General features: G+C 37.7%; 1 protein-coding gene across 2 annotated transcripts; it reads left to right on the forward strand.

Annotated features, from left to right (window-relative positions):
* The first annotated feature begins 3,249 nt into the window (after positions 1-3,249).
* Positions 3,250-17,233, forward strand: mios (missing oocyte, meiosis regulator, homolog (Drosophila)). Of its 2 annotated transcripts, XM_052144700.1 has the most exons (11): positions 3,250-3,310; positions 3,894-5,230; positions 6,829-6,927; positions 7,349-7,603; positions 10,763-10,932; positions 11,482-11,547; positions 11,633-11,791; positions 12,067-12,219; positions 13,156-13,360; positions 14,483-14,612; positions 14,840-17,233. In XM_052144700.1, the coding sequence occupies exons 2-11, from the start codon at positions 3,925-3,927 to the stop codon at positions 14,928-14,930; spliced, it is 2,634 nt and encodes an 877-aa protein (XP_052000660.1). In that variant the 5' UTR covers positions 3,250-3,310; positions 3,894-3,924; the 3' UTR covers positions 14,931-17,233. The 2 variants fall into 2 exon arrangements, 1 of the variants encoding a protein (XP_052000660.1); XR_007972156.1 differs by lacking the exons at positions 14,483-14,612; positions 14,840-17,233 and having other exon boundaries at positions 12,067-13,062; positions 13,156-13,292.
* Positions 17,234-18,191: the final 958 nt, after the last annotated feature.

Consider the following 18,191-nt stretch of genomic DNA (forward strand, 5'->3'; position numbering starts at 1 on the left):
ATCTCTCTCTCACTCTCTCTCTCTCTCTCACACACTCTCTCTCTCACTCACTCTCTTTCTCTATCTCTCTCTCTCTCACTCTCTCACTCACTTTCTCTATCTCTCTCTCTCACTCTCTCACACACTCTCTTTCTCTATCTCTCTCACTCTCTCTCTCAGTCACTCTCTTTCTCTATCTCTATCTCTCTCTCTCTCTCTCACTCACTCTCTCTCTCTCTCTCTCTCTCTCTCTCTCTCTCTCTCTCACTCACTCTCTTCTCTATCTCTCTCTCTCTCTCTCTCTCTCTCTCTCTGTGTTTGTGTTTTGCATATGGCAGTTGAATGATTGGTTGGAAGATATTGTTGACATGGTTTCCAAAAGCTTCTGATTCCACGACAACAGAACAGTCCATAAACTGTGCTCCCCTTCAAATCTTAAAAACATGCAGGAGCCCTCCTGAGATTTGACTCAGTTCTTCTTTTACTCTTAAAGAAATAGTCTTCACTCTTCCAGTTTTCAAACTCGTTAATGCCAAGGACCTCCAAATATGACAATCACCTTGCCAGGGACCCCCTCCTAAAATCTATAACTGTCACTTTATATTTTTGTGTATAAAGACCACAGAAAAGTAAGAAAAATGTAAGTGTTATAATATGAAGATCATTTAAATAATTAGCTTTTATTTTGTTACTGTACTGAAGCCAAAATAATTTTTTTAAATATTATCTGTAGGGGAGTTCAAGTACCTCGGGGTCTTGTTCACGAGTGAGGGAAAATGGAGCGGGAGGTTGGCCTGAGAATCGTGACAGCGGGGGCGGTATTGCACTCGCTCTATTGCTCTCGATCTACTGGTCAATTTTTGTTCCTATCCTCACCTATGGGCATGAAGGTTGGGTCATGACCGAAAGAACTTGGTCGCGAGTACAAGCGGCCAAAATGGGCTTCCTCAGAAGGGTGGCGGGCTTCTCCCTCAGAGATAGGGTGAGGAGCTCAGTCATCCATGAGGAGCTCGGAGTAGAGCCGCTGCTCCTTTGCATCGAAAGAAGTCAGTTGAGGTGGTTTGGGCATCTGGTAAGGATGCCCCCTGGCCGCCTCCCTAGGGAGGTGTTTCAGGCACGTCCAGCAGGGAGGAGGCCTCGGGGAAGACCCAGGAATAGGTGGAGAGATTAAATCTCCACACTGGCCTGGGAATCCCTTGGGGTCCCCCAGTCAGAGCTGGTTAATGTGGCTCGGGATATGAAAGTTTGGGGCCCCCTGCCCCCGCGACCCGACTTCGGATAAGCGGTTGAAGATGGATGGATGGATGGATGGATGGATGGATGGATGGATAGATGTTCAACAGATCCAATCCATGTTCAATGGAAATAATTTGTTGTTAGAACAATAAAATAACTTTTGGGCCTCTTTGTACATTTTTAAAGCACATTCCAAAGCAAAAGACTGATCTGATGACAAAATAAGTTGTGTATGTGGCAGAATATCAATATCAGCATTTGTGATTTTAGCTAGTTTGTTGTACGGTGACAACATATCTTTTTCTACCCAATAATTGGGTCATGTTAAATGTATAAACCTGAAGAGAAACATTTTTAATAAACTGAAATGGCAATAACATAACATTTGGTAAATATATATTTTTTACATTTATGAACAACTTTTCTTTCACTGAACTTTTCCACCAACACCCCTAGCACCCCCTTGCAGCCCCCTGGGGGTCCCAGATCTTCTGAAGGGATGTTTGAAAAACTTGTGTGATACTCTTCAGCTCCAGTGAGATGTTAACTGGAGAAGACTTGATCTAGACTAGATCAAGAGTCAGTGAGTTGAACTCGACAATCAGAATGAAATAATCATTCTTTTCGGTTATTTCTTCACGATGGGAGAAAGGTGCCTCTGGTTGTTCCTTGCAGGTTACACAGCCTGACAGGCTCCATATGGTTATGATTAGGGTGAGGGCATGGTTAGGGCATCTGCTGCCTCACAGGAACAAACTGAGGCCCCTTTGTACAAGGGGCTTAATTCTTTTCCATTATGAAGGACTGGTTCTCTAAAATGGACAAATCTTTCACAAATCGGTGTTCAACTCACCGACTCAAAGGTCCATTTGCAGTGATTCTTGAGTTAATGGCGTACCTGAGAAGATTATTCGTACACTGGAGGCCAAAACTTTGAAATAATTTACAGATTTTCCTCTTATAGAAAGGAATTGGTACTTTAATTCACCAAAGTGGCATTCAACTGATCACAATGTATAGTCAGAACATTAATAATGTGAAAAATTACTATTACAATTTGAAAAAAATTATATTTCTCAAACTAGAGACTCTGATGTACGTATCCTCTTGTTTAGTTGTACATCTGACCTTCCGCATCTCTTTCTGTCCTTGTTAGATCCAGTTTTCCTTTGTCTTTGAAGCCTGTAGTGAACACCTTCGTATGAAATCTTCAGTTTTTTGGCAGTTTCAAGCATTGTATAGCCTTCATTCCTCAAAACAATGATTGACTGATGAGTTTCTAGAGAAAGCCGTTTCTTTTTGTCATTTTTGACCTAATATTGACCTTAATGTCCATCTATTGCATACTGTGGCACCTCAAAAACAAACACAAAGACAATGTTAAGCTTCATTTAACAATACATAGCTTTCAACTGTGTTTGATATAATGGCAAGTGTCTAGTACCAAATTAGCAATTTAGCATGATCAATCAAGGATAAGGTGTTGGAGTGATGGCTGCTGGAAATGGGGACTGTCTAGATTTAATCAAAAATGACTTTTTTCAAATTGGATCGTGCTGTTTTTTACATCAGTAATGTCCTGACTATACTTTGTGATCAGTCGAATGCCACTTTGGTGAATTAAAGTACCAATTTCCTTCTGAAACGTCAAAATATGTACATTATTCCAAACTTTTGGCCACCAGTGTAAATGTTTGACTTGTATTGAAAACAGCTGCATGCAGTTACTTAAGAAATGTTTTTAAAAAAGTCACAGTTTTTGTTTGCAAAGGAACAATATCAGCATTAAATCTTACATTAAAAAGTATTGTGAACAAGAGAGTAAAATCAGTTTGCTGCTTTTGTTTGTCAATCTATTAATATTAATTAATATGATTACTTCACTTCCACTTTCCATCAGTAAAGCTTTTTGCAGCTGTAGAGGGCAGTAAAGTGTTCAAACTCAAATATTCTCAAACGCTCTCTGCTTCTGGATGTCCATTTTAGACACACAGGGACTTTTATTTTGTGCACCCCAATCACGCTGTGTTTACAATCAGCGTTGCTTCCGACTTCACGCGACTTAAAGAAACTTCAACATGTTTGAACGTCAAATGTGAGTTTATATTTATGAAACGCTTGTGAACACAGCTGTGATATATTTATGTCTCAAAGTGTTTTATTATGTGTGTTTCCTATAGCTGCTAACGTCTTTCAATATCTTTTAGTGGTTAAGAAAAGGTTGATGTGGTTTAGCTTTTGCTGTTTAGCTAACTCACTGTTAAATTAAATGCAACTTTTACTCGTTGTTTATTGTTTATTTGTCAAATTGCAAACGTATCTGTTTTTTTATTATCTTTAAGTTTATTTTAAATGGTTAAATCTTAAATGAAGTGTAAGAGTATTCAGATGCAGCAGGTTAATTTTTTCATGTTTTGTATAAAACACATGAAACACTTTATAATAATAAATAGGACATTTCTTTGATACGTCATAACGTTTTTATGTTTTAAAATTTTTGAAATCCCAAAACTTGGTTTATTTTCAGGTTTAAATAAAATTTTAAATACTAGATTGTCAATGTATCCAAACATTTGAACCTCACTATTGGCATTCCTGATCAAGTGTTTTGTAAACTTTTTTTTAAAACTTTTTAAAGGTGCCATATAAAAGCCCTATATTATGATTATCATTTGCAGATACAGACATTGAAGAAGCCATACTCCTGCAATGTCGAGCGGGTGTAAGCCAGATATCCTGTGTTCCCCTCATCACGCAGACCGTTATGTGATTTGTGACACCGAACTGAGCCTGTACCGGATTGGACCCGCAGGAACCTCAGAAACCAAAGCTGGCGCTCTTCCCGTATCCAAGGAGACGGCGGCCACACTGCTGGCCATCAACTCGGACACCCCTTATATGAAATGTGTGGCCTGGTATCCAAAGCAGGAACCTGAATGTTTGTTGGCGGTGGGACAGGCCAATGGCCGAGTTGTCCTGACCAGTCTGGGACAGAATCACAACTCCAAATGCAAAGAACTGGTAGGTAAAGAGTTTGTACCCAAGCATGCCCGACAATGCAACACCCTTGCATGGAACCCGGTGGACAGTAACTGGCTTGCGGCTGGTTTGGATAAACATCGGGCAGATTTCTCAGTGCTGATATGGGACATCAGTAGTAAGTTTTCTGCCGAGGCAGTACCCACTGAGAAAGTTCGTCTGTCGGGAGACCCAGATTCTGGGCTTGTAGTGACCAAGCCGTTGTACGAATTGGGTCAGAATGATGCATGTCTATCACTTTGTTGGCTCCCTCGTGATAATCAAAAGCTACTCTTGGCTGGGATGCACAGAAATCTGGCGATCTTTGACCTGCGGAACACCAGCCAAAAGACTTTTGTGAACACCAAAGCCATTCAGGGTGTAACAGTGGACCCTCACTTTCAAGATCGTGTAGCATCTTTCTACGAAGGCCAAGTGGCCATCTGGGATTTGCGCAAATTTGAGAAACCAGTCTTCACTTTAACGGAGCAGTCCAAACCTTTGACTAAAGTGGCATGGTGCCCGACTCGCATGGGCCTGCTGGCCACACTGACTCGCGACAGCAACATTATCCGGCTGTACGACATGCAACACACACCCATGCCCTTCGGCGACGAGGTCGAGCCCTCCATCATTGAGCGCAGCGTGCAGCCTTGCAGTGAGAGCATCATCAGTAGCTTTGCCTGGCATCCGTCGGCGCAGAACCGCATGGTAAGGGTGTCGCCCAACAGGGTCATGAATGACTTTACCGTTTTTGAGCGCATTTCATTGGCCTGGAGCTCAACCACTTCGCTGATGTGGGCGTGTGGGAGACACCTCTATGAATGCGCAGAGGGTGCCGGGCAGGGAACAACTCCTAATGAAAAGGACATTGCCACTAAGATGAGGGAACGCGCACAGTCGTGCTACGGCCATGATACCGTACAGGTGTGGCGAAACCATGTATTGGCTGGAGGGGACGATCCCCAGCTGAGGTCACTGTGGTATACACTCCATTATATCCTTTAGTGCATTGCTGTGGCATTCAGAGATTTGTGCCCTGCCAAAGATGGTTGTCTGCTGCTTCAAGTGTCTAAGCATGTTGACCAAAATTGAATTAGTCCAAGTCAATTCTGTCCTTATAACTGGACTGTTCCTTGTTGTTTGAAGATTTTTCGAGACTAATTCGACTTTAAACTAACGGCATGAATTCTGGTCCACTTTATTCTTTAGTTTATTCTTGCCAAGACCTTAGCAATTAGACCGAAAGGGTCTGTCTCGCTGACATGTAAATGGATCAATCACAGTTAATTTAGCTTTTATGTGCTGGTAGGAGCAGGTTTACCAGAAATAGTGGATACCTCAATTAGAGGTAGACGATATATCGGTTTTACCGATTAACCGGTGGTGATAGTTACTTTTTAAAGAACATTTTTAACATTCTATAAATTTGTTTAAAAACTATCGGCTGATTAATCCACTATCAGTTGACCTCGAACTTCAGTAATACACTGGCGTCATCAAAAAAAGACAAAAATAATTGCACAGCAGTGTCTATGTATAAAACCCTGAATACTTTAACTGATTCGAACATATAGAAAAATGTCTAAACAATTATTAAATTAAACATGTATCTATCATATAAAAGACACATATAAAATACAACTGAATTAATGCTCCTGAATTTATAGCATCTAATGAATATACTGAAGCATTAGTACTGTAATAACTTAGTTCAAGTGTGCATTCGCTTCATTGTCTGTGCAGATGTAAGTGTAATATTACATACAGTGCATGTTGTGAATATAGTGAATAATCTCATTAGCTGTGTAAACAGAGAGGTAAGTAACCCATTTGTAAAGTGGTTCATTTTGCTGGTTTTGAGCTCTTCCTGTTCATGCATCTTAAGTGGGAAATACACAACATTGTGGATTATTGGATTATATGATGGATTAATTCTTTTTAGATATTTCTTCTTCTAAAGACAGATGTTTCTCTTGACATTTCTTCAGTTTTTGCACTGTTAATATTTTGCATTAATATTTATTGTGTCTCGTCAACCGTATGCTCTAATTGAAATCAATGCCTTGTCGTCATGATGCCTCTTTTTCGTCTTGTATTCGTTATCTCGTTAACAAACATTTTCCTCAGTCATTTGGTTGACCTGATAAAATTTGTTTAAAATGAAAACTTTATTTCACAGATGTAACTCAAGCAAAGAGGAATATACAGTTCTGCTAGTGGATATTATTAGTTTTTCAGGCTGATTGGCTCACCCCAACTTCTGAAAGTTGTGTAGTGCCAGCCAATCAGATTAGAACTGCCAATTCTCAGCCAGCTCTTCCCATTTTTGTGTGCAATATTCATTAGATGGTCCATGAATGGCCTGTGGCTTCTGATACTGAGAAGTCTTCCAACAACAAGATATCAGTTGTAGCAACTTAACATGACAGTCCATTGACCAAATATTTTTTATGTTCACATTTCTTGAAAATGTATCATTGAACTGCATCCACTGCTTTGTGAATCCCTGGTTTGATTGATTAATTTTTATTGTCATATATATAGTTTGTCTTATTCTATTCAAAATGCTTGTATTTCCTATGAGAGTATTACTTATGAAACAGTACACTGAAAATGTGGAACAGAAGCAGCAGAGCAATAAACAGTCGCTGATCTACTCGGGCATCAAAAACATCGTCAAGTCCAGCTCTGGTAAGTGAATTAGGCTCTTTTCCAAAAACCTAGTGAGCAGCATTGGTGTATGCTGCCTACATAGGGAGCTGCCTTCTAATGCATCATCCTAACTGCAATAGAACTTCATGAGCAACAGATTTTAAAAGCTCTACATTGACTGTAATTCTGTGTGTTATACAAAAAACATTCCTAATATGCAATGCACAGATAATTTAAAAATAATAAGCATAGAAATAAACAGCACTCACAAATATTGCGCATATTATTCCTTATTATTTAGTTTATTTTTGCTCTATATTATCACATCTTCTGTGAACTCTTGTAAACTTTAGAATAGAATAGATGGGTCAAAAGAACATTTGCTCTGTTAGAATAGGAATATTTTCCATGCACATTTGCCAAATGCCCCACATTTTACCATCTCCTTCCCGATTCTTAGGTACTACAGAGACATGGCGGTGCTGGTTGGGTTCAGACAGACAGACTGATGTACCACGGTATCACAGCGAGGAGCGCAGTCTGGCTCTGCAGCTGTGTGGCTGGATCCGTCGAGGGCCAGACATCGATGTGGAGTCCTTTCTGAAGTCTCTGGAGCAGGAGGGCGAGTGGGAGAGAGCCGCAGCTGTTGCCCTCTTTAATCTCGACATCCGCAGGGCCATACAGATTCTTAATAAAGGAGCTTCCACAGAGAAAGGTACGGCACAGGAATGGGGCCAGTAACAGGGTCACCCACAAGGACTCCTGTAGGGTGTAGAATGTCACGAATCCTGTAAAGCAGATGAGGGTCATATTTCACCCCAAATTTAAAAGAAAGAAATAAGACATTTGTAATGAAAATTAAGCCTTTTTTTTTAGGACAATTAAGATTTGTTTGCGTTATGACATTATTTTTATGAAAATTAAGCACATTTTCCTATGCAAAAAAACCCTCATTCTTATCACTGTTATGTGAAAACAATTATATATTTTTTAAAGGGATAGTTCACCAAAAAATGAAAATTCTCTCATCATTTACTCACCCTCATGCCATACTAGATGTCCCAGATTTACTTTATTCAGCTTAAAACTAATGAAGATTTTTAAAAGATTTCAGCTCTGTAGGTTCATACAAAGCAAGTGAATGGTGACCAGAACTGTGAAGGTACAAAAAGGACATAAAGGCAGCATAAATGTAATCTATACGGCTCCAGTTGTGTAATCCATGTCTTCAGAAGCGATAAGATAGACGTGGTTGAGAAACAGATATATATTTAAGTCCTTCTTTACTATAAATTTCCACTTTCACCACACTTGTTTTTGGCGATTTGCATTCTGTATGCATATCACCACCTACTGGGCAGGGACGAGAATTAATAGTAGAAATTGATTTCAATATTTATCTGTTTCTTACCCATGACTATAATATCGCTTCTGAAGACATAGATTTAATGAAAGAAATACTCATCTGGGATGGTATGAGGGTGAGTAAATGAGAACTTTTTCATTTTAGGGTGAACTGTCCCTTTAAATTGTTAAGTATTTATGTTTTGTTATTCTGCCTTTTTGTTTATTGAAAAAATTATTTGAATTAAAATAATTATTACAAGAACATTACTGTATTAAATTAATGAGAAGCAACATTGAGTAATATGAATTGCAACAAAAAAGAACTCAAAAGTGAATTTGCTCAATTTATTGTGTTTAATTGTCATGAAAATAATGTTACAATGCAAAAAAAAAAATAAAAAAAAAAAAATCAATAGTACAAAAAAACAAAAAAAATCCTTGTCCCATCAATTGTATTATTATCCAATAAATCTATTATACACTGCATTTCTCGTGGCATTGTTTCGACAACTTTATGCAACATAATTTCTGTCCAGAGTTGCATTCGTTTTTGGCCGAGATATTATATTGATGACAGGACAGTCAAACCACTCCATAAAGTCGTCTCAGTACTTCCCAAATACTTCAATGGGGTTAAGGTCAGGAGTTAAGGTCAGGACTCTGTGGTGGACAATTCATGTGTGAAAATGATTCCTCATGCTCCCTGAACCACTTTTTCACAATTTGAGCCAGATGAATCTTGGCATTGTCGTCCTGGAATATGCCCGTGCCATTAGGGAAGAAAATTAAATCCATTGATGGGATAACCTGGTCATTCAGTACATTCAGATACTCAGCTGACTTGTCGCATAATGTTGCTAAGCCTAGCCCTGACCAAATGAAGCAACCCCAGATCATAACCTTTATTTAAATCCAAATGGAATTTTCTTTTGTGTGTGGCATTATATGTTAGGCAGTAAATAATAATCTCATGTCAAAGGAAGTCAACTTGACATGGTACCTGAATCATTTTAGAGTGCTTTTTTGAGATAGAGATAGGAATTCCTTTGTGGGATATAGAGAGTGTCCCATCCTCTCTGCTGTTTACTTGAATGAATGTTGCCTTGTCACTGGGACAAAATCATTAGAAGGACTGTGTGAAATGCAGGCTAATAAAATCGAGTCAGAAATGGCTGCCTGTGTTTGTGCTTAAAAAAAAAGTCTTACATGCTTCATAAAAAGGGTTGTTTGACAAAAGCATGATCTCTGCGTGACACAATGCGCATTAGAAATTATAAGTGCTGCCAGTTGTTTAATATTAAATGCCCTGAAGCCTTAGAAACATACGGTACATGGGACTGCTTGGTTATTCATAATTGCCAATGGTTGTTTGGATTCTAAGTAGTTGTCATGTTTTTGTTGTAGTTCACACAAAATATGAAAATCATTGACTCACCCTCATGCCATTCTAAACCCCTATGAATGTATTTCTTCTGTTGAATGCAAACATAAGTTATTTTCTAAAATTGAAAGCATTTTCTTGCATTAAAAGCATATGATGATCAAGAAAAAGACAAACATGATCAATGTTCTTCATATGACTGATGTGCTATATTCCTCCATGTCTTCTGAAGCCATACAATAACAACTTTTCCTTTTTCCTCACACAAAGCTATCACATGTCTCCAGAAGACTTAGAATGTAGCAGACAACTTTTATTGTTACGCTAGTATATTCTTGAATATACATTGATGATCCAAAACATTATGACCACATGCCTAATATGCCAAAACAGCGCCGACTCCAAGACACTAGCAGCAAATCCTTCAAGCCCTGTAAATTGTGAGGTGGAGTTGCCATGAATTGGATTTGTGTGTCCAGCACATCCCACCGATGCTAAATTGGATTGAAATCCAGGGAATTTGCAGGCCAGGGCAACACCTTGAACTCTTTGTCATGTTCCTCAAATCATTCCTGAACAATGTGTGTAGTGTGGCAGGGTGCATTATCTTGCTGAAAGAGGACGCTGCCATCAGGGAATAACATTGCCATGAAGGGGTGTACCTGTCTCCAACAATGTTTAGGTTGGTGGCACATGTCAATCTGATGTCCACATGAATGGCCAGACCCAGGGTTTCCCAGCAGAACATTGCCCAGAGCATCAGACTCCCTCCACCGCCTTGTCATCTTCCCACGGTGCACACCTACACGACCATCCACGTGATGTAAAAGAAAACTGAACTTATCAGACCAGGTGACGTTCTTCCACTGCTCCATGGTCCAGTTCCGACGCTCGCTTGCCCATTGTAGGCACTTTCTATGGTGGACAGGGGTCATCATGATCACTCTTGACCGGTCTGCGGCTAAGCAGCCCCGTACACAACAGGGTGGAGATGATCATCGTTATTTGCTTCACCTGTGATAATGTTTTGGCTCATCTGTGTATATTGTTTGTTTTCTACGGAAGAAAGTAAGCCCCCAGTATTTTTGGGTGAACTGTTCCTTCAAGTTTGGTGTTACAAAATGTTTTTCTGTATGTTGTGATCAGGTGATCTGAATCTGAATGTTGTGGCGATGGCTCTGTCAGGTTACACCGATGAGAAGAACTCTCTGTGGAGAGAAATGTGCAGCTCTCTTAGACTCCAGCTGAAGAAGCCCTACCTGTGTATCATGTTTGCCTTCCTCACCAGTGAACCCGGAGCCTATGATGGAGTCTTGGTATGTCAGTGAAAAACTAGATGATAGATGATTGTTCTTAAAGGAAAATTACCACATTTCCACATTTGTGGCATGCTGTCTATTACCACAGACAATGAATACAACTCCTGCCTTAGTATGAGTAAACAAACAGGACACATGTCTGCAATAACTAGCACAACCTTGAGCTGTTTTGGACTGAGTGTAGCACCTGCTGCTCTGCAGATCCTTCTAAAGAATCCCAACATTAGAAGCAAGTGGCTGAAGTTTATTTTTAACAAGATCTCTGATCATTTCAGTCTGATCTTAACAGTTTGAGCAGCACATTTCAGCGTGAATTAAATTTTTCTTTGTTGAATCAGTAACGATGTAATGCAGGCTTTGCAAAAAGGCAGTTATTGAATGATGGGGTAGAATAAGGCCATTAATACCAAAATTGACCATTTTGACATAAAAACATTTACTAACAGTATATGTTGACCTTAGGAAATAAAATAATCACACAAATGATCACTTCTGTTGTCAATTTTATTCAAGACTTTAATAAAAAGTGTGATTTCTATTTTACAGGATGAGAGTCGTGTGGCTGTCAGGGACCGGGTGGCCTTCGCATGCATGTTTTTAAATGACACTCAGGTTAGAACGGTTCACCCGTCAGTTCACCCAAGCTTCATTGATGAACAATCAATAGTACACTGCCGTTTTTTTTTCTTCCCATAAGTTGCCTCGTTTCATAGACAAGTTGACCAATGAGATGAAAGAGGCTGGTAACCTGGAGGGCGTTCTGCTGACAGGCCTGACCAAAGATGGAGTTGATCTCATGGAGAGTTATGTAGACCACACTGGAGACGTGCAGACGGCCAGTTTCTGCATGCTGAAGGTACCAGAATGTGCACATACTGAACAACACATGTCCGACAGATGGATAAATAACATTCATTTTAATTTTGTCAACTTTTATCAGTACTTTGTTATTAATATAACCCGAAATCTAATAGACGTGGAGAAAAAGTAAAGTTTTCTTTTAATTATGTCTGTAAATGCAAAACAAATAGAAGCGAATATGCTGTATTAACACTTAAAACAAATATGTAGGGTATACACTATATATTTAAAAGTCATTATGATGTTGTTTTGTGTGTTTTGTTGTGGTAGGGCTCCCCAGGGGAAGTGCTGAAGGACCCTCGAGTCCAGTGCTGGATTGAAAACTATCGGAATCTGCTGGACGCCTGGAGGTTCTGGCATAAACGGGCTGAATTTGACATTCATAGGAGCAAATTGGATCCCAGTTCAAAACCACTTGCACAGGCTAGAAACATATTTCTTTGCGCCACTTGTTAAGTTCTGATTACGCATGCATGATATATTGGTGATCATGTTATTTTTGGCTATATTATGTAAATGGTCTGCACTTATATAGCGCCTTTTTAACCTTAACGGTATTCAAAGCGCTTTACACTGTGACACATTCACCCATTCATACACCAATTGTGGCAGAGCTGCCATGCAACGTGCTAGCCTGCCATTGGGAGCAACTTGGGGTTCAGTGTCTTGCCCAAGGACACTTCAGCATGTGGAGTCGTGTGGGCCGGGATTCGAACCACCGATTAGCAGTAATATTAGCAAATAATATCAAGGCTTATTTCTCCCCCCAAAATAAATAGTTTTTTTTTCTCTGCCAGGTTTAAAAATTTCTAAACTGTTTTTAAATCAAATTTTATGAACATTTGAGCTTTAGTATAAATTCTGTTTTTGTGGAGACATACAGTAAATATTGAATATGAATAATTTTGGTTATCGGCATAACAGATATAATTATCGTATCGGCCAAAATATCGATGCAATTAATATCTCATCACTACTATCATTTCTTGTATAACCTGACATTTCTTAAAGGGATAGTTCACTCAAAAATGAAAATTCTTTCATCATTTACTCCATGTTGCTCCAAACCTAAATGACTTGTTTTTCATGAAGCATAAAAGGAGATATCAGGCAAAATGTCAAGGACTGATAGTCTCAGTCACCATTCACTTTCATTGTATCTTTTTTTTACATACAATAAAAAAAATGGTGACTGAGGCTGTCATTCTGCCTAACATCTTTTGTGTTCCAGAGAAGAAATTCAAACTGGTTTGGAACAACATAAGGGTGAGTAAATGATGACATATTTTCTATCTATCCCTTTAATGTTGTATTTTACCATTTTAATTGTTTTATTTGTATTATTTATGTTTTGTACAGGTGTTTGTGAGCTGTAACTTCTGTGGAAAGTCTATATCATACAGCTGCTCAGCAATGCCACACCAGGGCCGTGGATTCAGTCAGTATGGGGTCAGTGGTTCACCCACTAAGTCAAAGGTCACCAGTTGCCCAGGATGTCGCAAACCGCTTCCACGTTGTGCTCTCTGCTTAATGAACATGGGCACCCCTGTGACCAGCTGTCCAGGTACGGATAGTTGATAAAACACATATAGTGAGGTTCGAAAATGCATTTTTGTTATTTATTGAATTTTTTTTTTCTTGTAAATTATATTATCAGCATAACAATTTGAGTGAAAAGTTGCATTTTCTTAGTATTTGGTATGTCCCCCTTTTGCTTTAAAGACATTTGACAATGTTCCAAAGAGCATCTTTTGTGCTTCAGTAGAAGCATGGAAATCTGACGGGATAGTTCACCCAAAATTAAAATTCTCTCAACATTTGCTCACCTTCTCAGACTTTTTTCTTTTGCAGAACACAAACGAAGATTGTTAGTAGAATATCTCAGTGCTGTAGGTCCATACAATGCAGGTGAATGGTGACAGAAACTTTAAAGCTCCAAAAAGTATAAAGAAAGCATAAAAGCTATAGTGAAAAATGAGCTATATTTGGGTCTGTTCTCACCCAAAACTGATTGCATCACTTCAGAAGACATGGATTAAACCACCGAAGACTTGGATTACTTCTGTGCTGCCTTTTTGTGTTTTTTGGAGCTTCAAAGATTTGGACCACATTCACTTGCATTGTTTGTACCTACAGAGCTGAGATATTCTTTTAAAATCTTTGTTTGTGTTCAGCAGAAGAAAGTCATACACATCTAGGATGGCATGAGAGTGAGTAAATAATGAGAGAATTTTCATTTTTGGGTGAGCTATTTCTTTAATGTTATAAAAAGTACTGATATATATATATATATATATATATATATATATATATATAATTATTTTTTATTGTTTTTGTATGTTCATGATAATGTTCTTGATATTGTTTTGCATTAGATTTTTACTGGGGTCTCAGATTTTTTAAGCCCACTGTATAATACACACACTATATATATATATATATATATATATATATATATATATATATATATATATATATATATATGTATATATATGTATGTGTGTGTTACATATTGCCTAGATAAAACATACAATAAACAGTCAAATTTAAAGCAAATTTGCATCTGTAGTTAATAATTTTGAGCCAGTAAGCATTAGTGATCATTGGTGTCCATACGACACATGAAATCATCATGTCAAATGTTGCTGTAGTATTTTAGAGTTCAATGTCAGCTTCAAATGTTCAGGCACAGGAAAACCAGACGAGAAAGTTGATCTCACACGAGACAAAAAACTGGCACAGTTCAATAACTGGTTCACCTGGTGCCACAACTGCCGGCATGGGGGTCACGCTGGTCACATGCTCAGCTGGTTCAGGTAAGAGGATTCATATTCATGCACGGATATAAAGTGTCATTTTAAGACCTTTTGAAAAATATAGTATTAAACTAATAGTTCACCCAGAAATGCACATTGTGTAATTTACCTACACTCTATTATTCCCCTTTTCCATTGAACACAAAAGTAGATCTGCTGTTTTTTTTTGTATGACGAAAGTGGATGGTGATTTATACAGAGTTTATTTATATTTTCTTTCATTTCAGAGATCACAGCGAATGTCCCGTATCGGCCTGCACATGTAAATGCATGCAGCTGGATACCACAGGCAACCTGGTGCCTTCTGATAGTGTATAAGAGCCTGTCTGCCTTTCATTTAGTGATTTAAATCTCCCACTTTACTAGAAACCAGCTACCTATACTAATAAGTGAAGACATAAAGATATAGCATATGCACACTTCACTGGAATTGATGTTAACGACAGGTGTGCTATTGTGACAGAAACTAAATCAGTTAGAGTGTTAGGATTATGTTACCCATGATTAACAACTCACCCACCCACAGGCAGTTGTGTTTCCTGAGGTGTCCAATCTGCTGGAGAAAGAATGAATGTGAATGGCATGCACCAATTCATTGTGGTCCAGAAATGATTAGTAGCAAGAGTTTAAAATACAGTCATTTTAGTATTATATTTAGTGACCGAGAAAGAGTTGCAGCAAATATTACAATAATCTCAACCTGAGGGGGTTGAATGCATGGGAGGACTTTTTTTTTTTTGTCTCAATGTGGTTTTTCATGTGGTCATCGATTATTACTTGACTTTAAATTAAGGGAATCATTTTATTGTTCTGTATTTATTACATATTACTCCATACCACAATGAACATCAGTCTGTTGTTAATTGATTTGTAAACTGTCTGAAATGTACAATAAGAGAAACATTTCTGAAAAGTTTATTTTTTTAAGAAACTACCATGGCAACGGTTATACAGCTGGTAAGGTAAAGCCCAGTTAAAAGACATTACCCTTTAGACATTAATGTCTAAAAAGGATTTTGAATTTGTTTTAAATATGCTTTTAACAACATATTACACAAAGTGTTCTTTTTTTATTGCTGTTTAAAATATGGAGGTTTAACATTAGTGCCTGGTAGTCTGAGTGTTGAATATTTTTTGATCTGATGGTAATGGAAGATGTATTTTGCTTACCTAAATTTATTCCACAATCAATGCAACAATTTAACATCCTAGCTATTTAAATGATCGTGTGACTATTTTTGGAAATAAGAAGAGCCATCCATAATGAACTGATGTTATTGAAAAACTTTGAAAGTCAACTTTTTGAATTTGTACTTTCTGCATTTTACTTTGTCCTTATTGTACCTCATAACAAAAATGAGTCCTGACTTCAGTATTTTATTTGTTCAGTTGTTCTTATGGAACATGATAAAGATATGCAATTAAAGGAATATTCCAGTTTCATAACAAGTTAAGCTCAATCAACAGCATTTGTTACATAATATTGATTTCCACATAAATCAATTTTGACTCCTCCCTCCTTTTCTTTTAAAAAGGCAAAAATCGAAGTTACAGTGAGGCACTTACTATGGAAGTGAATGGGGCCAATTTTTGGAGGGTTTGTAAGGCAGAAATGTGAAGCTCATAATTTTATAGAAACACTTACATTAATTATTTTGTTAACTTATGTGTTATTTGAGCGGTAACATTTTTAAATCATTGTTTACCAGGATTACAGTTTACGGCGTGGTTTCATAAACCAATGGTTTACGGTTTAGGGCATCAGAGTTGTAAAATTGGCTAGAGGGCTGGAATCCCCCAGTTGCTATGTAAAATCCCGGGCCGATTTCTCTTCCCAGTCCAGCCCTGATTGGCTATAACTTTACACAGAAAAGTTTAGTATGTGCAATCATGTTAACATGCATTTTATTTATGTCTTATACATTTGAAACAGTGAGTATTTTAATGTTTACAGATTACCCCCATTCACTTCTATTTTAAGTGCATCGATGCAAACCAGATTTGAGCTTTTTCTGTTTTTAAAGAAGGACGAGTTTAAATAAATTGTTTCCGTAATCAACATAATGCAACAAATGCTGTCCATTGAGCTTAACTTGTATTTAACCTGGAATATTCCTTTAAAAGATGAAGTGTTCTCATTCTCAATACTGTAATTATCATTTCTCTTGGTGGTGATAACAAATGAATAACAATTTTTTTTTTACTGTAATGTATAGAATAATGGGAATAACAATAAAATAAAAACCCATTTCATTGATGAGAATTAATATAATTTAAATATTTAATTATATTTAATAAACCTATATTAATGTAGTTTTTTATCAAATACAATTAATTTTCCCACTTTAACCCATTCGATTGCCACATGTGAGAACCAATAACATTTTGCCGTCAAACAAGGCAAAGCGGCATTTTGAATATGAACAATAAGGCAAATGAAGATTTTCAGTGAATAACAACTTAAATTTTGCTTGGTTCCTCTTACAATGCAATAGTATGGAGTTAGAAGACTTTTATTAAAGCACATATATAATTTCAACTACTTTTTTGAAGTGAACAATGCTGAAGTATGTAATTTCTGTGCCACCAAATGGAATTGCATTAATAAACATTGTTTTCAAAACAGCTTTCTAAATATGTCCCGCTTCTGTCATTGATTGAACATGTAGATAATCCGGCCCCCAACTCGCTCCTTTAGTCGAGTCAATGTTTTTGTCTCTCTTGAAACGGGTCACTTAAAACAAACAGAGGAATTTTCATAGCGCCACAGGGACACAGTGTATGCAGTTTTCAATCAAATTGTCCTAAGAATGGCTTATGGCTGTCTAAAGGGATAGTTCACCCAAAAATGAAAATTCTCTCATCATATACTCACCCTCATGCCATCACGGATGTGTAACACTTTCTTTTTTCTGCTGAACAAATATTTTTCGAAGAATAATTTACCTCTGTAGGCCCATACAATGCAAGTGAATGGTGACCAGATCTTTGAAGGTCCAAAAAGCACGGCATAAACTCTAGTGGTTAAATCCATATCTTCAGAAGTGATGTGATCTGTGTGGGTGAGAAACAGATCAATACTTAAATCCTTTTTTACTATAAATTCTCTTCCATGCCCAGTAGGTGGTGATATGCACGAAGAATGCAAATCAGCAAAAACAAAAGGAGAAGTGTGTGAAAATGGAGAATTATAGTAAAATAAACAAATACTTAAATATTGATCTGTTTCTCAACCATACCTATCATAGCTTCTGAAGACATGGATTAAACCACTGGAGTCATATGGATTAATTTTATGCTGCCTTAATGTGCTTTTTGGACCTTAAAATGTTTTGTTGCGATTCACTTGCATTTTATGGACCTACAGAGCTGAAATATTCTTCTAAAAATCTTTGTGTTCTGTAGAAGTCTGGGATGGCATGAGGGTGAGTAAATTATGAGATTTATTTATTTCATTTTTGTGTGGACTATTCCTTTAAGCTGGGATACTAGAAAGTATTGAAAAAAAAAGTTACATACTTCAGCTTTAAAAGCTGTGGTCGCTATGAACGGTCGTTGTATGAAACGAGCTGTATGATG

This window comes from Xyrauchen texanus, chromosome 15 (genome assembly GCF_025860055.1).
Source record: "Xyrauchen texanus isolate HMW12.3.18 chromosome 15, RBS_HiC_50CHRs, whole genome shotgun sequence".
Lineage (NCBI taxonomy): Eukaryota > Metazoa > Chordata > Actinopteri > Cypriniformes > Catostomidae > Xyrauchen > Xyrauchen texanus.